Raw genomic sequence first — 22,690 nt, 5'->3', positions numbered from 1 at the left:
GCATTGCCCCATGGAAACAACCCTTCAAATCTATTTATTTTGAATGTGCTCTGTCTGTGAATGCTTGTGCAACAGTAGTGCAGTGCTCCTGGGGCACTGAGAGAATGTGCACAGAGCAGCCCTGGTCACACTCAACACTCAGAAAAGAGAACCATGATTTCACCTCCATTAGAGCAGCCCTCCTTTGTCATAGAAATCAAACAAAACCTGTGTCTTACTGCTGAAACTCCTGTTTTGGACTACTGGTCTTGTGCTGATGCACATTTTATTATTTTACTGAAAGCAAGATCTGTAACAAATATTCTCTGCCATCTTATAGGTATCATGTCGTGATTAGACAGTCTCCTTACAGGGAGAATTGAAGCAAATGTTATCATGGATAATTAAACACGGATCCTACATATCTCAGGAGTCTATCATTGTAACTTGGAGTAAGATCTCTTGCAATCTTATCTGCCATCTTGCTTGGGACTCCTCTTACTTACTAATAAGAGTCTACTTAAGAGCTAGGAACTCCTGGCTCCCCTTATAAAATGCATTTTGAAGGAGCAATTCATATGTTTTAAACATTTCTCAAAACCTTGGGTGATGGAGTGTTTGTGCCTTTTGTTTAACTATTCTAACCAGGCAGTTTCTTGTCCAGCTTTCTCTTTTGCTGCAAATTATCCTAATCTGCTGCTTGTCCTTCTTGTCTTCTGCACAACCACTGCAGTATCACCTTTCTTCTGCTTTCCTACCAGCCTGTGAAGCTAAGTGAAACCTTTTGTATTTCAGTCATGCCCTACAGAAAACATTTTCAAAGTGCCACTTTTCTTAACATCAAACAGAGGGTCTTTATCTCTGTGGATATGTAACATCTAAACAAGGACATGGTGCTCCTTGTCAAGCTTTAAAAGTGCTGGTGAGAGGAGCACTACTGTCCATTTTCCAGGATAGAAGCTGCCTTTCTGGCAACAGCGTGACATCAGTTATGCTTAGATTACACTTCTCTGCAACAATCTTTTCTGCTGTGCTGCTGCTGCCCAGTTATTTTTACTTTTTCATTTTGTTCTACTTTCTAAGTGTAGCACTTTTTGCTCTTATCTGTGCCTTGCTTCATCTTCCTGACTTCAGATCATTTCTCCAATGTATTGTTTTAAATTCTAACCCTCTCAAGTGCTTTCAGTCCCCCTTTGCTCATTATTTTCACATTTGAGGACATCCACGCTTTTCTGTTATCCAGATCATTAATGGGAATATCACACAGTACACCTAACCATGTAGAGTACAGCCTGTTGGGTTACTGGAAATTGAGTGCAATCTTACAGCAGTTTGTACATTCACCTCTGCAGTGTTTAAACCCACTAAAGTCATACTCATTTCATAAACTTCATAAAAAAACAGAGCTATGTAGGCTAGGCAGTAAAAATCAAAGTGTGGTTATGAAAAACTGGATGGCCAAAGTACCCACTTAGATTTTCAGCAATAAAACATTAATCAAGCTTTTTCTAGAAATGTCACCAAATCCTTGGCAAAATCTCAAGTTTCAGCAATGGAAAATATATGGGAAAATAGGACTGACCTCTTCATACTTTACCTACAACACTTTATGACCAAAAAGCTATTACTCACTATCACTGCTAAGGTTATGTTTTGAACTCTCTAGAATGTCTTTTCCTTTTCATTTCTTTTCATAAGATCTAGTGCAAATGAGCATCTCTCTGGACATCAGTGTAACAGAAAGGACTATTATCCACATACTTCTGTGAATAGTTCAGGAAAATTTGGCTCAGTAAAATCTAGGGCTCTGGCTACTGTTAAAGTTATTGCTGGCTCAGGTTACTAAATTTTTTAACTCCTTGATAAGTCATTTGAAACATAAGCTTCCCAGACTGTTTCAGTTTATTACTCTTTTTAAGTGAGCAGATCTAAATTAGAATCTCCTCAGATCAATAGCTCATTTTTATCACAGAACATTTGGACTGTACCATATAGATCAGATAAATCATCTTTCACTGCACTCAAAAGTTTTAAACTGCAAATCTGTGGTGTAAAACTGCTGTAGATTGGGTGCTAGGAAAATGATGTATTACAACTGTTTCTACCTACCAATGGCTCTTCCTGAATAAGTGCCATTTTCCAGAGCAGCAATTATTTTAATTGCAGATGTTTCCTCAGACTGCATGACATATTTCTCTCTCTTAAAACAGGTTGTTTACTTTTACATTACAACCAGGGTCTCTTCACTGGGTGTCATAGGTGCTGTTCAGATTATTTACACCATGAAAAACACTAAATAACATATTTCACTACATGTGCAATTCAGAGCTAAATGCATGAGGAGATTCAAAGTGGAAATTAAAATCACAGCTGTGTCCTTGTCAGTGTACAAATCACAGGATCATGGAAAATTCATGCTGGAAGGGAACTCAGGAGGTCCCACCCTCCTGCTTATATCCAGCCTGAATTTCTCTCTCTTTTTTTTTCAGTTGATGCCTATTGTCTCTCATCCTCCCACCAGGCACAGCTGTGAAGGGCCTGGCTCCATCTCCTTGATGACCAACTTATGGGCATTGGGGGCTGCTTTTAGATGGTCCCAAGCTGTCTTCTCCAGGATGAACCATCCCCTGCTCCCTCAGCTTGTCCTCACAGGGCAAGTGCTCCTGCCCTGAGCATCTCTGTGGCCCTCAGCTGAACTCGCTCCTTTTGACTGATGTCTTCCTAAGATGATTGCTCCTTGGTTTTGATACTGCTACAACTCATTTATTAAACCATTATGTGCTGTTTGCTGATCAAAAACTGCCACAGCAAAGGTCATTACAGGGACTTCAGAGGCAGATGAAATGACATTGAATAGAACCACTTGAATTTTTTTTCTGAAACATTATTTTACAAAGAAAAATTACCTTGCAACCAAAACAGATGTGGGTTTTACAGAAATTTTTCTTTTTTTTTTTTCTTTTACTTCTTTCAACAGAAAAATTTCTTGAATGCATAGGAGATATTTTTCCTTAATTTTGCCTAATTTATATGCAAAAATAAATGGAGGACTTTTAATCTCAGTTTAATGTACAATTATTTTGAAACAAATAAACCTCTTTGCAGGCTTTGTAGAAAAGGGGAAGGATCCTGTGAGTTTTCAAGGCAGAAGGAAATGGGGACCATGCAGAGCCACGCAAGCAGGAACATGTGCTCGCCACCCCAGGATACTGGTGTGAAGCTGCAGCCATCAAATCCCCACAATTAATCAACTCCCAATGCCTTGAACTGAGTCTTTCCATGTTGTAAATGTGAACGGCAAAGTTTCAGAAAAATAACAGGCACAGGCCAACATTTCCGCATGTTCTTGGGCACAGGTGTGAAAGAAATTCCTGAGGCCTCTTTCCAGGACACCATCTGTTACCCTGGTCAAAGCATGGTTCCAGAAAGGATTTATACTGCTGTTAGAAAATAAGGATAACTTCCAAAGTTTTTCACTGTGCTATCATTGCTTCTGTTGGACTTGCAGCTGTATAATACACCATCACCATGGCAATCACAGGTAGGCATCCACACCTGTGAGTTCCATGCTAGATCAATTGAAAATAGGTTACTCTAATGCACTTTAATTCAATGAAGGTTTCATTGTGGTTTGTCCTTCTCCGGCATTATTCAGTGTTTTCATTATTGCTATGATCAGAGGCATAGAGGATATGGTTATTAATTTTTCAGATGACCTCAGTCTGGAAAGGGTTACCTGAAGGACTTAAAAATAGGGTTGGTATTCAGAATACTTTTGACAAATTGAATAAATTATTAAAACAAACAAAAAAAAAGAGGATGCAAGTCAATCAGACCAAGTGAAAGGTATTTATCAGGTAGTGGTAATTGTCTACTCAAATATACAGTAGCCAAAGTGGGCTAAGCATTAGTATAACATCAGAAGACCTGGCTGGGGGGAGAGGCCACTTAGTAAATCACAAGATGAACCAAAGTCAGTAACATTACAGTGTTTCCAGAGAAGTATCTATTGCCATGAGATTTATAAGCAGGATTTTGTCTTTGTGGCACTTAGTGGAAATGTTTCTTCTTTCAGGGCTGGCACGGCCCCAGCTGGAGGGTGTGCCCGGCTGTTGCCGCTCAGAAGTGATGCAGCCGCTGGTGTGTCCAGGAGAGAACGGTCCAAAACAACAACCTGAAGGAACTGGAGCTGTTTGCTAAAGGAAAAGAACAGAGAGGCACGACTGCCACTTCTAACACATAAAAGGTAGCTGTAGAGAGGGAAGGAATTAATTCTCCATCATGAAATAATGGCTTAAATTACAGTGAGGTTTAAGTTAGACATTTGGAAAAGCTTTCTCATAGCAAAGGTAATTAAGCACAGAAATAGACTGCATGAGGACTATCCATCATTAGAGGTTTTAAGAAGAGTCTGTGTAAGCTCTACAGGAATGGGTGGCCCAGACATGAGCCTAAAAAGGGGGAAGAGCTGTTCTGATTTGGGTGCTAGCAAGTGGATAAGACTTACACTTTCCAAATGCAAATCTTATGCCTGTGATACACCACTGTCTGCATAGCACTACCACACAGCTGACTGGAGCAATTACTTAATTTATTGATGTGCACAAACCTCAACAGTAGGCCTGTTTTTACGGATGGCACCTCAAAATGTTAGGAACACACGGAACAGGGCATCAAAGCAAACCCTCTGATCCAGCCCTTGCTATGAGGTTAGCTCAGATGCTCTGCAGGAATTGACACTGCAATGTACTAGTACTGATATGCAGGAAAAAACCTAGCAGATGAGTGCAACCAACCTTTGTAATAATCAGCATGGTCTTACTTACTTACTGACAGATTTTGCTTAGATCAAATTTTTATTGGTGTTTGAAAACCCCAAACAGGGGGGGAGTGTGGAAGGAGGATGGTGAAGAATTTTTTTTGTAGTAGGAACACTAACTTGTATTTTACCAAATCGGCTTATATGTTGGTATCCTACAGATAACTACAAAACCCAAACATTTTTAAAAGAGAAAACTAGATCCAAATTTATCAACAGGCTTTTAATATTTGAAAAAAAAAGAAAAAGAAAAAAAAAAGAAAAAAAAGCAAGAACCAGAGTCTTTAAATGTCATATTAAATGCAAACTTATTCTTATTTACCAGCTTGATGCTATCCCTGGTATCATCAGGTAGCTCAGGGACTTGATTACAGTCATCATGACAATGCTATAATAAAAGATTATGAATAGCTTGTTGCTGACTTGGGAGCATTCTGGAAATCTCATATCATAAAACCAGCATTCAGTCTCTTTAACTTTATTATATTAAAAAAGTTATAAAAACTCACTGTGTAATTTTTACTGTGCTCCATACACAGGAGATCCATTATTTAACTCTTCATTTAATATCCAGATGCTTCATATACACCACATAAAAGGTATCCAGAGAATCTGAGGAGGAAACAGGCAGCTCAAAGGTATGCAAGTGTGGAAAATGCCATTAAAATTATAGCTTATCCAGTGTGATTTGCTTCCCTGAACTAGAAGTGTTTCAACTATTTCCACAGGTTGAACCTCAGGCTGCAAGTCAATGTATTTCAGCCAGTCTGGGAGTCTAGGTGGGCACTGCCTGGGGATCACATACGTGCTACACCTCTGAAATGCTGGATCCAGGATCCCCTGGTGTTTTCTGCCTTGAAACACATCTAGTGTGTCCCATTTGGATCCCTTACATCATGGGTGCATCACTGGGTGCCATAATGCAGTGTAAGAGTGGCAGTCTTTGAAGTCCCAGTCCTGGACTTACGCTGGACTTCTAAGTTTTTTTACTTTAGCAGAAAGAGAGAGAAAATATGTGGCTGCAAAGAAAATCTTACCCAGGTAGCAATTTCCAGGAGACGTTCTACATTTCACCAGAATGTTTCAGGCATACCATCCCTGTGGAATGACACAAGTGTGGTTGAGGAACCTTCACCCTGCAGTTGGGGTGCACCCAGCCCCCACACCTGAGTGCCCTGTACATCCTCAGAAACTAGAGAGGGAATAAGCAAAAAAACCCAAACAGCTCACTTCTTGAAAGTTTCATGATTCTTCAGCATTTGAATTATGAGCCCTGGTTTCCTTCCTTTCAGCAATATTGCACATTATTGCAAAGAAAATTTTGGAAGTCATGCAGGAAAGAAAAAGGGCTTGAGCAATGGCCAGTGCCTGCATGGCCCAGGCAAGAAGGACGTGAGGACTATTTCAACTCCCCTTGCAGTTCAACAGGCTTGAGAAATCCTGGTTGCTGGGAAGCCTTTATACAGATTGTCCCTGCAAATGCTTTTACCAGGTCACTCTGTCCTTTTCCTAATTCAAACTGCAATTGTAGAGATGATAAAATGGAAAATAAATATATATGCAGTAGCTGAGAAAAAACAATTAGTTTTGCACCGGTGAGAAATAATGCAGAACTCCTTGTGTCTTTAACAAACTGGCTCTCAATATATATTGTAATGCATCTTCATGACCCAAATATACTTAGGAAGAGCATGACAACAAAATATATGTTGAAAGTGTAATAAAGGAACTAATGCAGTAAAGTTACTATATAAAAAAACCCACCCAAACAATTAAAATGATATCCAGGTAGTAACTTAGGAGCCAAATGTCATAGCTGTCTCTTTTGCAGCCAAAATATGTGCACTCTTTTCCTAACAGTCTCTTTCCCTAAGGAAAAATAAATGTGTCTAAGAAATACTTGTTAGCAATGCAATTATAGGCTTAATTCCCCAACCAACTTCAGACATCATAAAAACAAAACCAAGCAGAAGCCCTTTGCAATTGCAGTGGAAAAGAGACAGAAAACCACAAAGTGCTCAGAGAAAGATAATATATTTTTGTAACAAAAGCTGACACACTCTTTGACAATAACATTTGAGATTATATTAGCATTTATTTTTCTGCACTGTCTTTTTCTTTTAAGCTACAGCCTAGAATGAAAAACTTCTAAGGGTAGACTGTGCTACTCCTGAACAGGACTTTTGGGACACTCAGACACCAAAGTAGCTTACCAAACTCTCAGAAAAGCAAAGCAGCTTTGTATCAAATTAACATTTCTTGGCACTACTTACTTCTGAAGGTCTGATATCTCCAAGGAACTTAATGAGAGCTGGGTTATTTGTACAATGTGGGTTCAACCATGAGAGATGAAACACTGGGAAGGTAATTCAGAGCACTTCTGAAATGTTGGCGCCAACAAAATGAGATCAAAGTAAAAGTTTAAATAAATAAGATGAAGAGGACAAAAATGCTAAGCCTAACCTTTTCTTTTTTCCCTGATACCATGGAGAAAACACCCATATTCATATCACAGCTTGGAAAGAAAACCTTCAAGAGGCCTGGCACAAACCATAGGAAGTTTGTGGCTATGCAAGCCTCAAGCCTGTGGTGTCTTTCAGGGTTCCCTCTCTGGGGTCTAGATTCATCCATATCCTCTCTTGTATTTGCTTACCACTGTGCTCCCTACCCAGCCTGGGCACCCTGGGCTCTCTCATTATTCATAGCAGGGTCTTGAGTTCCTCCAGAGATGCCTGTCTAGGGAGGAGCTGTCTCATTCCATTGGTTTCACCAGGAGAAGCTCTGAGCTTGGACACTTTCCTGTGTGGGGAGTAGGTGTCTGATACTCCTGATCTGAAGTTCCAGGCTCTGTAGAAGGATTCCCACTTCATCTGGTAGCAGCATAGACTTTTACTGTTGGAGGTAGAGGTGTACACCACAAAATAGTACCGCACAAAATAGTACCACACTGTGCTCCTGCTAGATCCCCACTCCCAATGCAAACTTGAAATTCTTTGACAAGTGGCTGAAAAGTCTTTTTCTCCCCAATGACTTTGTGCAATTTAAAATCCCATCTAAAGCATTGCAGATGATTTCTACCTCTCAGTTCAGTTACTATCAAAAGTTTCCATTCTTTTGAAATATTGGCAGCAAACCCAAGATAAATATATTGAAGTTTAAAAATTTATTATTTTAAAATATTTAACATTAACATGTTTTTAATGATTTTTAAATTGGATTTAAATCGAGGTAGATTTTTTCCTTTTGACACTCACTTATAAAGGTTACTGCATTCATTGGTTCACAAGAGTAGGAAAGTGGTTTTTCTTTCAATTTGTCTTGCCTCCAGCCTTGGATCACAAAATGACAGATGGCTGGAAGGCACTGGATCTTCACTGGGTGAAAATGTGTATTCTCACTATGAATGTAAAAACTGTAACAACCAAGCCCCAGAAATCACAAGTGCCTGGATCCCTGGGTTACAAGCAGTACAGTATAGAGCTGCTAGAACTGATGCCAGAGAAAGGTAGAGAGGAACTTTGCAGATGATCTCTAAGTTGTCTTATGGCTCATAAAAATGATTGACTTCACTGGCATTTCCAATTAATAGATGCACCGACTTTTCCTCTGTACATTTAAGCTGTCAGTATCTACTCCCATAATGACAAGATAGAGGGGATGTTTTTTTCTTTTCCCATATTTAAAGTCTGGCTGATTAAAGTTAAAATGGGATGAAGGTTATGCTTTTTTTTTATTAATGGAGATTTCGGATAATAATGATGAGAAGCTTTCATTTGCAAAAGCCAGTGTGATGCCTCACATGCCTGTATTGGATGTAAATCTTGAGAAATGTCCTTGACTAGGGTCATTAGAACTGGTATGATTGGATATGTGACATTTTTAATGTACACTCAGAAACAAACTGCTTTATTATTGAAAGGCTAAGATGAATTTATTGAGATGGTCTGAATATTTTTTCTGAAACAGAAAGTCCACAGACAGCTGCTGTCTCTCTCTTAATGAGTTTCAGAGACTGTATAAAGAGGAAACCCAAGTCTTTGTGGAAAGCTCTGAAGAGATTTCTTTCTATCCTGCCTCACAGCCTGTCTCCTGAGAAGCACAACCACCAGCATTGACAATAATGAACACGAAACAGAAGTCTAGATTAAATGCTGTGAATGATCTATGGCTTTGTTTTGCTGGTATGCACCTGAGGCTCAAGACCCTTTTGCAAAATGACGGAAACTCATCTATCTCACTAACAAAAGTTACATGGTTACAGTGGCTTGAAACAGAAAATGGCTTTATCTGTAATCTTCTGAAGTGGATTTTAAATTTCCCTTAAATTGAGGGTACTTAGACCTGATACTTCAGCTTAGCATTTTGGAAAGGCTGAGATCCACTGTAAATCAGGTCTTAGGCCAGGTTTATTTTTCAGGCATCTCCAGTCTGTGACAGGATTTGGTTGTTTGGTAATTTCTAAAGGAAAGATGAGTTCAGAAGCTCAGAGAAACACTGTAATAAGGCTGACATTTATGGGAAGAGGAGCCAGCAGAAGCCCTTGCAGGGCATGAATTATAAGCCTTTGTCAGGTTCCAGGGTGCACAGCTGGAAAGACCATCTTGTTTTTCCTCCTTTACTCCCTCTTGGCAGTAGAATAAAATTGCTACTTAAAGGCCTTTCTGGGGTGGTAAGAAGTGTGGTACTTCTGTTTTGTAAGATTTCTGCAAATGCCCTGGGTCCATACTATTCACCCTTGCATACCAGTTTCTTCTCAAACCAGCCTTGCCTGCATTCCGCATTGTCAGGTCCAGTAAGTGGCAGCAATTTTAAAAAAACATTAAAGACCAACCTTTTAATGTTCAGAAGGAGATAGGAAGTTCCAGGCATGAGTCATAAAATCGATCTCTTCCACCAAAGGGACTAATGAGGGTGCATAGGTGAGTATAAGCAACTGGGAAAAGGCTCTCAAGAAAAGAACATTAGAGAGGCAAAGGTGACAGCACACTGTGGAAAAAAAAACACATGTATTTCTGCTGTGGCTGTTCATAAAAGCACCTGAGATACAGTCAGCCACTTGACTCACAGGTTCCAGAGAAATGTTTGCACAGCTGACATGCAGGACATATGGATCTCTGATGACATTAACCCAACTTTTTGAATTTATATCATGTACAAATGTACCCCCTGCCCTCATGAATCTCAGATGGAGTATGTGTTCTGCGAAATGGGGGAAGGGAGGAGAGCTCATCATGTCCATAATAGGCTACCCACAGTAAAAAAGACTGCAGAATTTAAGTGCAGCCTTGAGCATTTACTCACTGCCCAGTGCTAATCTCTCCTGAAAAGACTGTGCACAGGTAGGGATCTCAATCACAATCTGTTTCTGCCAAGAATATAGTGAAACACAGATAGCACCAGTGCAAAATTTCCCTTTAGTGGTGACGTGAATGTCTGAGGTCAGGTTGTGAGATAGGTGAGGCTGGAGGTCTTCTGCCCTCCAGGAACTGTGACTGTTGATAGAACTAACAAACTGAATAAAGCAGAAATAACAACCTGCAGTCCTTCCTGCTGAAATAAAGATTTCAATAACCTGTGTTGCAAATGGCAGTAATGAGCAGTCTCTTCTGTTTTGAACCATTAGGAGCAAATATGATAGGGGTAGAAATCAGATTTCAGAGCAATCTCTTACATTAAAGAGCTTGCACAAAAATGGAGTGAGGGAGGTTTGCTTTCCTCACAAGCCAAGGAAGCAGAAAGGCAAACAGGGGTTTGACTGTTTCCAGGCAAATCAGGCTGTTTTAATCACCTTCCTTCTCCCTTTCAGTGTGTCCATATGAGTGCGTGTGTGGACTTTGATGTGCACACGCTGTGCTTGACCCCTGGCCCACAACTGGGAGAGCACGCACTCACTGCGTGGCCAAAAAGCATATCCAGCATCAAACAGGGAGGGGAAAAAAAGAAAAACAAGGAGGGAGGCCTGAAACATCCAATCTGCTGTGCTCAGCAAGTTACTGGTTGTTATGGCAGTGACGCCATTGGGACTAGGAAAGCAGCTTTCTCTCGCGGTGGGTTTATTGAGGAGATTATTAAAACATTTTCATTTAAAAATACTTGGCAGAGACTTCTGCATAAGTCAAGAGGACATTTCTGCCCATATCTGCTTCCAACAGAGAAAAGAGAGTTTAAGGGGGAAAAAAAAACAAGCAAAACCCTGTCGACTTTCCTTATGGCTACCAAAAAGGGTCTTGAAAGAGCTTGTCTTGTCGAGAGGGACACCAAGAAGTACTCCTTGGCCCTAGACAGGTAACACAACTCTTTGTTTCCTTCACTGCCACTGCTGTCTCTGAGCAATAAGAGATCACCAATCTGCTGAGGGGCTGCAGGAGTCAAAGCCCAGAAAGTTTCACAGTGTATGAAGGGAGTATCTTTTACTACTTTCAAAATGTTTTGTTTGATTTTTTCCTTCCCAAACTTTCTTTTTAAATGTTTGAAGCATTTACTAGACAGCAGTCTGATGTGTCTGCGTATGTGATGGATTGAACCAATCTACTATTGAAGCAAGTGTCTCCTGCTATGTATTTTATAAGCTTAGTAGATTTATTGTAGGATGCAAAACCTCATGGATTATGCTGCAATTCTAGGCTGAATTATAATTGTGCTATTGACACTGTGTTTGATTCAAGGCTCCTTCATGCTTGAATGTGTAAATTATCCATTTGGTTTGAAAGAAAGGCAATGCTTTATTCCTGTGGATAGTCTATTGGACTTAGAGTTGAAGTACCTCTCATGTGCCAGAGATCTTGTGAGTAAATGCTTGTTTGAGTGAAGAAAGATCCTCTGAAAACATAAGATATGCTGTAGCTTGGGTTAAAAAATTAGTATAAATGTCCATCAGAAGATAGTTTTTCAGTTTAACTCATTTTCATTCTTCCTTTTGACTCATACCAGAAAGTATTTTTTAAAGAAAATAGCTGCTCAGTTACAGCTTAGCACCTCTTGACATTTCCATTATCTCATTGGTTTTCAGGTTATTTATTGCCTGGCTCTCTTAAAACGCGTGGGACAGAAACTTGGCATAAACACTGTCAGTTCAAATGGAAATCTGTCTCTCCATGTTCTTATACTGGGGTCACTGCCATCGTATTTTTGTCGTTTGAATGTCTGGGCTATTATTTAAATATTATTACGTGGCTCCATAAATATACATGGCACTGTCCAAAATTACTTCTGTGGTAATATTTCTATTTCAGAAAGATCCCATATGATTCTGTAGTTCATTTTAGTTACTGAAGACTGTCAGTTTTTTTGAAAGTTTGCAGTTTTGTGGAAACAGCTTCAGTGCTTGAGGTCCTTTGGTCCCTCATCACCTCTGGACACAAGGGAGAATTTTGGACAAACCCTGAGACAGGGACAATTTTTAGGCTTCCTTATGAGGAAGCCTTGTTTTCCTTCGATCACTGGTAACAAGGAATATTCCTCGTAAGAAGAGGGGTAGGATGCACACTAGGGGAAAGAATATCTGGCAGCTGATCCTCCCATCTGAGCTGACTCACCTTCTGGAGGAGTTGATTTGTTTCTGATAATTATTTCTTAATTTCGGATTGAAGTTAGTTGGGGCGAATCACTGCAACAATTGCAATGGCTGATGGCTGCAGCTACATACAACAGCCCCTGAGCTGGAGGGCTGGCCCCAGGGTGGTTCCCCAATGGCAGTCCTGAGGTGACTGAGAGATGGAGATGGTAACACAGTTCTCCAAAAGGAGGAGGACTTGTTGTCCAGCCTTGTGCTGCACTTCCATTTGGCTTTTTCTGTCAGACGAAATCTAATTAACTGCACAATCTAATTACTCTGTCCATTCCCAGAAATAACCAGAAATAGGGACTGAGAGCCAATCTCCCTCCTTTTGGGAAGAGCTGGCAGCCGAGGGTTAGTCCTGCTCCCCATTACAACCCAGAAGTGCAGGGTGCCAGCCCAGCTACCCAAGGTACCAGCCCAGTGACCCAGGGTGCCAGCCCACAGGCCAGAGCCAGCCCATCAGGGAATGCAGCCCACTGGGCTTGGGCTTACACAGAACAGCTGCCTGCACAGCTTCAGGTGTCTTAAGCCGATCAGTAGCAATAAGCTCATTTTAGCCTTTGGTATAAATTACCACATTTTTCCATTCCCCGTGTGTAGGCTTAATGAACAGCTCTAATGCTTCCAACAGACTTTACTTTGCACACAGATTGCATATTTCTTTGCCATCCTCCAGCTTCTTTCTTTTTGATACATGCCATCATTAAAGTACACACAGAACAAAACTGTTTTTATCTTGACCATGTGAGTAGGAAGCCTGAAAGCAGACCCTTTCCTTGTACTCAGGGCTGTGGAGGAGGGTTTTTTGCACATGCCAGGCCTGTTTGTAGTCACTAGCAGATTTGGATGCATTGAGGTTTCCCATGCTAAACTTGAAAGGCTTACAAGGGGATGGGCTTTAACTGAGCCCTATGAAAAATAGATCAATTGTAAGCTTGCAGAAAAATTCACATTGGAAAGGACCTCAAGGAGGTCTCTAGTCCAATCTCCTGCTCAGAGCAGGATCAGCCAAGAGACTGAACAAGGTTGCTCAGGGCTGTCTCTGTTCTAGTCTTGAAAAAAATCTCTCAGGATTTGAAAAAAGTCTCTCAGGAGACTGCACAACCTCTCTGGGCAATCTGTTCTCATACTGAATTAACCTCACAGTCTTTTTTTTCCCTCATATTCGATCTGAACTTGTTTCATTTTATGACCAACGACCTCATTCTTCCTCCATGGACAGCAAAAAAGCTCCATCTTCTCAATAGCTTCCTCAAAAATATTGGCAGGCAGCAGCCAGGTGCTTAAGGAGCCACCTTTTCTCTAGACTGGACAAATCCAATCCCTGCAGAAGTGCTCCAGCCTTTAACTATCCTAGTTACCCTCTACTGAACCTGCACCAGTTTATTATCTTTCAAAATTAGGGACACCAAACTGGACACAACATTCTAGATGTGGTCTCACAGGTCTGTCAGTCCCACGTGCAGGACTTTTCATGCATCCTTGTAAAATTTCAGAAGCCTCCTGTTGATCCCTTCCTCCAGCCTGCTTATGGCAGCCTTGCCCTCCAGTCTATCAGCTGCACCCCCAGGGTGGCATCATCTGCCAAGGTGACCAGGTGCACTACACCTTCTCCTACAGGTAACAGACAAAGACATTACTCAGGATGGGTTTCAGGAGACGAGACCACTTCCCACCAGCCTCGAGGAAGGGTATGAAATATAATGGTAAAAGGGTCTGAAGCTGAGTGCTCAGAACCTCCCGCTTCAGGCAAGTGTTGTCTGTAAGTCATTCAAAGAGATTTGCACCATCTCTCTTTAAATTAGGTCTGAACTAGGCGTCTAAGATGGTTTTCTATGGTCTTTTCACAATCAGTTATGGGGATAAGAGATATAAGTTTTTCAATGATTAATCATTTATTATGCTATTTTTTTATTTGTTATCACCTATCTAGTGATCTAGACAACCACTTATCACAGTCTAGGTAATAGTTCAATCAAATTCCTGAAGTTTCCAGGAATGAAGACAGGCCAGATGATTTTATTTCTTGCTGTCAATTGATCAGTGTAATATTAAATCAGGGAATATTCCACTTCTTATATCTATGAATTTACCTCTGATCATGCCAGTTATACTGTGATTTTGGCTTAATTCATCATGATTTACTGAATTTCTGATTATGTTCTTTATATGTCATTTTAGTGGAAATTTGAATACCATCACACAATGAAACTCAAGGCTTTTAGTCTCAAGGTTTTGAGTTTTGTTCTGTCTCTGAGACAAGAGAAAAAAATGAGTGGGGGGGGATGCTGAAGGTAAAAAAGATGTGTTAAAACCTTAGGGCTTGTCTTCATGCAAAAGTTTTTAACACAGGGCATTAAGGTGACCTGTAGATATTGCTGCCTATCAGTCTTAGGCTCCTGACTGATTCCTGTCTGCCAGGCTCATACCAATAGGCAAAAGTTTGAAGTGAGCCTGGGAGACGATTTCTTCAGGTAAAGAGTGATTTTGTATAACAGGCACGTAGGGAATATTTTTTTCTTTTTTTGCCTTCCTGCAGGCAATATGAAAACTCTTATGAGATCAAAGAGTCCTCATCAAATAAAGGCTTTCCACCACTCCTTATGCTTTACAGAATTCAATGCTTAGGAAAACTGTAGGTGTTTCTTGTGACTTCTGAAGTGTTTTATCTGAGGGCTCTGTGGTTATGCCTCCTTTGTACTGGCTTGCCAGCTGGTCCCAGTAGCACACAGTATTTTAGCAGACTCAGCAAAATCAATACCATTGCCTTTGCCCTCCTGTTGGTGACATTAGGACCCTTTAGAAAGGACTGTGTCTCCCCAGGACTGGCCACATGCCATCTCCATTATGCCCACTTCAATTATGGCCACTTCATCTCAGAAAGAAAATTAGAACCAAGATAGTAAGTGGTATGAAACAGAAATTAAATGGCTAGGACATCAGCTCAGAAAATTGATGGTTCAGAGGTGTAACAATGATACAAAAAATCATGAATGATGTGATGAAGGTAAACAGGGAATAGTCATTCATTATTTCTAACAGTACAAGAACTAATTAAAATAGCAGGCAGACAGCTTCAGAGTAACAAAGGATGCATTATGTTTACACAAATCATAATTAAACTGTGGAACTCAACACTTTCAAGTCAACTGGGTCTGTGGAATAAAGATCTGTAAAGGGCTGTTAGGCAGGAACTCTGGTTCAGCCACTTCCCAGCCTCCAGATTTGTAAAACTGGGAAGTAACCCTTCTCTGGATATGTTCATTTTTGGTACTTTGTCCTTATGTATTCCTTCATGATCATGACAGAGTTTGCACACTTGGCTACATACACCTTGGTCTATCTCCAGGCAACCTTTGCTTTACTGTTTTGAGGAAGGAAATTTAATGACAGTACATTTATGTATGCAGGGCCAGGCCCTCAAAATGCAATTAAATAAAATAACCAAGGCACAAATTCCCAATTATTAGACATCTAAATGTAGGAAAATATATAAATATTTGCCTTTATTTTGTGCCCACAATAAGGAAAATGAGAAACTGGACAGCCAGGCTATTAACAGGGTCTTAAATGCCTTGGAAATATTCAAGATCGACACCAGAATTGTGCCAGAATAAGGGAGGTGACTATGGCTTTGATAAATTTTTCTCTGAAGGCAGTTTCATTATCCTTTCAGGCACCAGAAAATTACTATTTTCCCTTGTGAAGGAGACGATCTCCTGTGGGAAGTGCAGTGATTCCAAATTTTACTCTTTTGACTGGGGAACTCATAATGGTCTAGGAGGATGGCAATTATTGCCATCAGCCTGCAGATCGAGGCACCCAGCAGATCAAGTGAAAACAAACAAAAGGAAGTTGTAATAAAAAGCTATTGCTAATGATTTGTGTGGAATCTGCAATATGTATTAATATTTTCTACTTCCCCCCTTCTGGGCATGACTCAGTAGGAGCCTTTCTGTGACATTCCCCTGACTATCTTCTTTACAAAGAAAAGAGAATTTGAAATGGAGAAAAGATTATTTTTTAATCTGTGACTCTGTAACGTGCAGGTGCAGAGATCTGATACTCAAAGGCTACATCTTGCTCTAACACACTCTGAAGGGGTTTCTCTTTCAACAGAGCTGATCTTTGCACCTTAAGCTTTTGATTTACACTTTTATAAAATTGCCTCTCAGATTCTTTTAATTAGTGGCAGGCTGCTTTTGGAAGAGAAAAATAATGCACAGGAGCTGGCAGGAGTTTTTGAACTCATTGGGCCAGATGCTGTTCTGTGAGTTCAGTGAATGCTCTCCACCTCTGGCAACTGGGGCACTTTTATTTAGGTGCCCTTTAGACAGAAAAAAGTGACATTTGTGGGTTTATGTTATCTTTGTTTGCTTTTGCATCTGTCCAACAATATCTGTGGATAGTGGTTTCCTGCCCCTCTGTGATGCCCCAATGTTTTCTTAGCTGATAAAGAGACCTGAAGATTAAAAAAAAAAAAAAAAAAAAAAAAGGAGTGGGATCACAGAGCAACCTATTTTGTTAACAGCAAGAAAAGGATTTGGTGGCTCAGAAATATGCAGCTGCAGTTTTGCCATCCCTGCCCTGACAGGCTGTTGAGCTGATCGTGACTCATGTAATTAAGATGATTTTAATGTTCAATGCCAGCTGATGAAAATTGAGGTAAGGGGAAATTAATTTTACATGCAAACTATAGAAAAGCATTGGAAGTTAACTCCAGAGAGAGATCACGATAAAGAAAATCTTGCCTGCCCTGATCTCCAGGGGAGAGTGAGAGAACTGCAGCATTTTATTCAGCCATCTGGAAGGAATTAATTTGTTGTACCTTCTGTGTCTAATTCATCAGGAAAATACTGTACAAAAGTGACACAGAGCACATGAGGACCATGATGAATATAAAGCTAAAGGACTGGAGAAGGACTGGCTAGTAGGGACCCCAGCTGCCAGATGGGCAGCCCATTCCCCAGGCAGCCCAGCTTCCATTTATTCATTGTTGAGAGAAAAATAAAGAAAAATGCTGACAAAAGGACTAAGAAAACTCACCGTCTCCAAGCACCAGGCATTAAATCTGACCAGTTGCTCTTTCACACAAGCCCCTCATGTACAAGGGGAATCAGTCACCTCCACTGAGCAAACAGAGACCACATGCTAACCAGGCTGGGAAGCAGGCTGACTCAGGGGAATGTTGCGTCCTTGGAACATCTCAATAATATTTACAAAACCAAACCCATACTGATTATCTACAGTTGCAGGGCTTGGCTGCCAAAGCGGGTCAGCTTTTCTCCTTTTGCCAGTACCTCTGTGGTGCCGATGAACACGAAAGGCCAAGGCATCCACAGCTCTGCAGGTGCCTTAGCCTCTTGCCCATTGGTGTGGGGCATCTGGCAGGACTTCAGACCTGCTGAGCAGCTGCAGCCCGCTCAGGCTGCCCATAAAAAGCAGCTGGAAAAAGCTTGTGATTTCAGTACAGTTTTTTTCTTGACATTGACTACTGCAGGTTGGCAGCCACCAGCTGATTTCTTTCCAGTGAGATTTTAGGCATCTTGACACTTCAGTGATAAGTGCAGAAACACTACAGACAGTCACTTGGATCCATCTTACTTCCTGGAGCACAACTTTCCTTCACTCAGCTGAAGAAATAGTTTTTCTGTGACTCAAAAGAAAGTCTGAATCAGAATGGGGTAAAGAAGCTGTTATTACTGGGGCAGCTAAGCCCAGTCCCACATCCTGCCCCCAGGCTAATTTCAGACTTGAAATAAAGCAGTGGAGTTTGCTGTGTTCCTGGGTAGGCCCTGCACCCACAGACCTCAATTAGCTGCATGGTTATATGGATGTTATGTGTGTGCATCTCAGCAGAATTCACCTTCTGATGCCACAGTCTCAATACACAGTTATCACATCAGGAGTAGCTCTGGCAACAAATGCTTTATCTGGAGAGATGTAGTGGTTTTCAGTCGAGCCTTGTAGGACAGAGTGAGCCTTTGGGTTCTTTTCAGCTGAAAGACAACAAGAAGGGAACATCCTTGCTCACCAAAGCACCGTGGGGGCTCCCCTGGGCAGTCTCTGGGTTACTGTAGTGAAAGCACCAGATATCATGGTCATCTAGGAGTTTCCACAGTTGTAATGTGATGGCCCTGGACCTCTCTATTCCCACTGTGTATTTGCTGTGGAACCCTGACAGGGACAACACCGAGGCTTTTTAGCAGAGCAGATTTGGCTGGGAAATCACCTTGTGATGGAGAAATGCTTGAAGAGCCACTTCTACTGAACTCCTCACCTTTCTGTGAAAGCAGTGGCACAAAGGGGTCAGCATACTATGAAAAATTGATTTCAATGATTTTTTAAATACCTTTGAATTTTTTGGTCCAGTATTTTCTATGCTCAGGTTCTGCAGGAATACTGATAGTTTTTGTACATACCTGGAAATTTAAGATAAAATAGTTCTGGGTGTAAAGAAAGGAAAGAAATATCTTTAGCCATTTGTATTTGAGAAAAAGTTTCAATTTTTTTTACTAGTCTTCCTGACAAAGCTAAAGTTTCAATTTTTTTTACTAGTCTTCCTGACAAAGCTATTGGGAATAAAATCCTGAATTTTTCATTAGAATTGTCTCCATGATATGCTGAATTTGGTAACTATTTGCATGAGGTATGACTTTTTGAAAATCATATGGTGTGCATGAAATACACAGCCTAAGAAAGCCACCCTGCACTTCATAAACTGCTAAATGATGTAGGAGAGCCCAATGAGCTGGGAAACACAATCAGAGCAGTTATTTCATGTGCAGCTCCCTCCCACAGAGCCCTGCTTGTGCGAGCAAGCCTCTTCTGTGACCTGTGCTGCTGTTCACAGCTCTGCTTTTATCCTTTGAAAACATTAAGTACATAGTTTCTGGGTCTACAGGGCTAGATGCCCAAATAACTAGGGTTTTTCTTTTTTAACCTTCTGTTTCTTTCTATCCCAAAGGATGGGCTGGCTTAGGAAGAATTTAAATGAAGAGAGGCAGAAGCAGGAAGCAGAAGTTGCTGAAGCTAATCCAGTGTATCACTGTCACGGCTACTCACAGGCCTATGAGAACAGAAAGAGGGAGCAGCATCAAGCCAGGAAGAAGCTCTGTGTAGCATCAGTAATTTGCATCTTCTTCATGATTGCTGAGATAACAGGGGAGTATGTGTTTTCAAACAGAGCTCAGTCTGGTGCCCAGCACAGTCACATTCATGCCTTCTGTACACATTGTGCCTGTAGGGACCCACAGTAGCTGGGATTAAATAACCCTCCTTTGTCACCAGTCATTAAAAGAATCACCAGGGAGGGGTGTGTGTGTGTGGGGGGGGGTTAAGTGAAATTATCAAAGTATTTTTATATGTTCATTCAAGGACTGTATCTGGGTAGGAATATAAAGATCAGTTAATAGTCTGAACTGTTCTCCCAGGTCTTTAAACTTGACTAAAAGTGGCTATATGTCTTAGCATGATGTCACAAAAGGTTTCTAATAAACTGGAATTTTTTTTTTTAAAGATTAAAGGATTTTACATATTTATCCAGGCCAATGAGACTCAGCACTGATGAAGGCTGCTAGCAGCAGAATCTGATAATAAATGCAAGAGTCTCCACAAAATCCAGGGAAATCCAGGGCCAGATTTGCCATCTGGTTTTCTGCAGTTAAGTCAATGTATTTATATCAAGCACGTCTATCTTTTAAATTGGCCTGCTGGTGTGTCTCTGGATCAATGGAAGATTATTCCCCTACCTAATTAGCTTTCACTTCTGGACCCATCCTACAATATCCAATATAAGTATTTGGGTTGCTCATAGAGCATTAGCTTTCATTTTGTCCCACTGATCTGCTCTCTCCATGGATTCTGTGATATTTATATCCAACTGATAATTCCTGGCTCTTTAACTTGCCCTTCTCCACAGTAAGGTGAGGTAAGGGAAGGCATGAGGAATCCCACAGACCTTTGCCATATGAGCTCCAGACGATGTAACAAAAATCAGCCAGGAAGGCCTCTGAAACCCATATTTTCGTAGCTCAGGGACCTCTGGAGCCACATGAAAATGAAAGAGAAAGGCTTTGTCTTCCCCATAGGTGAGAAGCGGAGGCACTGAAAGAGTTGTTGCATTTCTGCCTTCTACCCTCGCTGCCAAACCCAGCAGAGACTTCTCCAACTCTTCCCTCCCACGCTCTCCATCTGCCTGAAGCCCCATTCTCTGTGGGTCATATGAATTTCCCCTGTGAAAACCCATGCATATTGCTAATCCCCATGCAGTAATTTCCAGTGCCAGAAGTAATGCATTATTAACAAAACCATATAATCAGTAGGCTTAAGTTTGGTGAATGCAGCAACGCTAGAGGATAATTGGAAGGACAGATGATATGTTAACTAAATGTTTCATTTTGCTTAATGAATCATACAGCTTTTTTGCAGTGACAGCTTAAGTAACAGGCTTGAAGACCATTTTGCTTCAGACCATTAAACTTTGACAAACCAGTTATTAACTGCAGTTACAGACAGCGCTCTATGGAGATTTTTGTAATTATGAACCATACATTTAGTTTTTTTAATCATTAGGCAAGACTGCCTCTGCCTGATGATTGACCATTGAGTGACTAACAATTTCTACTGCTTGTGGTATACAAAGCTATAAACATCCATTGTGGGGAATAATAAGCCATAAAGGCCACTTGTTGGGAGTATTGATACAGAGCAGTTAAAGCCTATAACTATTACACAGGCTTTACTCTTGAAAGTAAAGGATACCTTCTCCTTCCTTTTACTCTAAGGGCAAACAGCTTCTGTGGGCACTGTTATGTTAAACAGAAGAAACAAAATTGCATCCCTCTCAGAGAGGTTGAAAAGTTGTGCTTGTTTGAATGCCTAGGTATTTTCGTGATATTTTTGCTCAGACCATCTCTGCTGGCCATTATTGCTGTCCCAGAAGGGGCACTTGACTGAGCCTGATACACCAACTGTCTTTGAAAGACAATTATCTTCCATTCTTCTAAACCAGACCCATCGCAATCTCCATAGATTTGGAGATATCAGTCAAACCAATAGCACCCAGTGTAGAGCCCTGATATGAAAGTACTTTCTGAAGATTTTTAGTGGCTACTGACCAAATGTGGACTTCAAAGTACTTTATTTCCATTTGGGCACTAGAAAGAAAGACAAACCTGGCTTGCGTCTTCATGTCAGAAGAGAATATAAAGACTTGACCGAGTTGCTCAGATAAGTAGACTGAGATTTCAGAAACTTACCCAAGGTATTAGTTACACGAACAGTATATAAAATAATAATTTGCAAACATTTTTCAAAGGCAGAAGGCTAGAAGCAAGCTTTTGTGTATATATAGATATTGTGTCACAGAATAGGGAAATACAATATCTAAAATGTGATGGGATTTTGCATGCAGCTTGTGTTTTAAATATTTGTTTGCTGAAAGACAGCTGCTGCCTTGGTTGTTAACATCTGTACACTGTCAGACAAGCCTTCTTCCCTCTGCTATGCAAAACTGCCTCCCACTTGAGATACAGCTACGCTGCAAGCAGTGAAAGCCTGAAAGCTGTGTCATGACCAAAAAGTATATGTGTATTTATATCTGTGCATGTCCTGGGAAACACCTATTCTGCTGAATTTTTCATTTTACTGCAAGGAATGAGGTGCCCCCAAATTCTGCAGCCATGCATGCTCCCTTCTGGGAAGTAACTTTCAGGCAATTGTAAATGGGAGGCAACAGAGAAAAATAACATATGCCTTACATGTGCAAAATCCATTCTCCTGTGGTGACAAAACATACGATGTTTGGTATTCTAATCTAAATCTGCATACAGGAGAAAATTAAACAGACAGTCCATCCTACTGGCATGAAGACATTGCATCTATAAGGAAACAAGAGATGTGCCTACAAGTCCCTTTGACAGTGGTATCCTGCCAAAGATTTGAATGAGTCATTTTACGAAGTTTCTCAGGATTCATTGATTCTCATATGGATTGTGGTTAGGAGAAATGGGTGAACTGCAATTAATTAAATGACTGAAGAATGGAAATGTATTGCCAAATGCAGAAACTAGATGCTTTGGCTCTATTATTTCATATTTCCATTTTTCTACATTTGCACTCTGATGAAAAGATTCTCCTGCTGTAATGAGTTGGCAGGACAGCGTCCTGCCTGTGATCCTTGTCTTCTCCTACAGCCACCAGCAGTGGGGGCAGTTAAGAACAAACTTTTAGTTTATTTGGATCTGCCCTTAGCCCTGAGACATGGTTAGAAGAATTTTGCAAAACTATGATATTTGGCTTAGTGGTTAAAAAAAATGTGGATTACAATAACC

At 40.7% G+C, this 22,690-nt stretch overlaps 1 protein-coding gene and 1 long non-coding RNA gene across 2 annotated transcripts in view; one reads left to right on the top strand and one right to left on the bottom strand.

Annotated features, from left to right (window-relative positions):
• Positions 1-5,212: 5,212 nt before the first annotated feature.
• Positions 5,213-17,458, bottom strand: LOC126635126 (uncharacterized). The gene is made up of 3 exons (XR_007627533.1): positions 17,403-17,458; positions 5,836-5,896; positions 5,213-5,410 (listed from the first exon to the last, which is right to left on the bottom strand). It is a non-coding gene; the product is annotated as an uncharacterized LOC126635126 (long non-coding RNA).
• Positions 10,824-22,690, top strand: part of SLC30A8 (solute carrier family 30 member 8) — a 26,302-nt gene continuing 14,435 nt past the window's right edge. The window contains exons 1-2 of the mRNA XM_050306038.1: positions 10,824-11,083; positions 19,324-19,528. Of these exons, the coding sequence (XP_050161995.1) occupies positions 11,007-11,083; positions 19,324-19,528 (282 nt within the window). The 5' untranslated portion in view covers positions 10,824-11,006. The remainder of the gene's footprint in view (positions 11,084-19,323; positions 19,529-22,690) is intronic.

The sequence above is a fragment of the Myiozetetes cayanensis genome, unplaced genomic scaffold (assembly GCF_022539395.1).
Source record: "Myiozetetes cayanensis isolate MyiCay16 unplaced genomic scaffold, myiCay2020 scf1, whole genome shotgun sequence".
NCBI lineage: Eukaryota > Metazoa > Chordata > Aves > Passeriformes > Tyrannidae > Myiozetetes > Myiozetetes cayanensis.
This window is presented reverse-complemented; position numbering and strand designations above follow the sequence as displayed.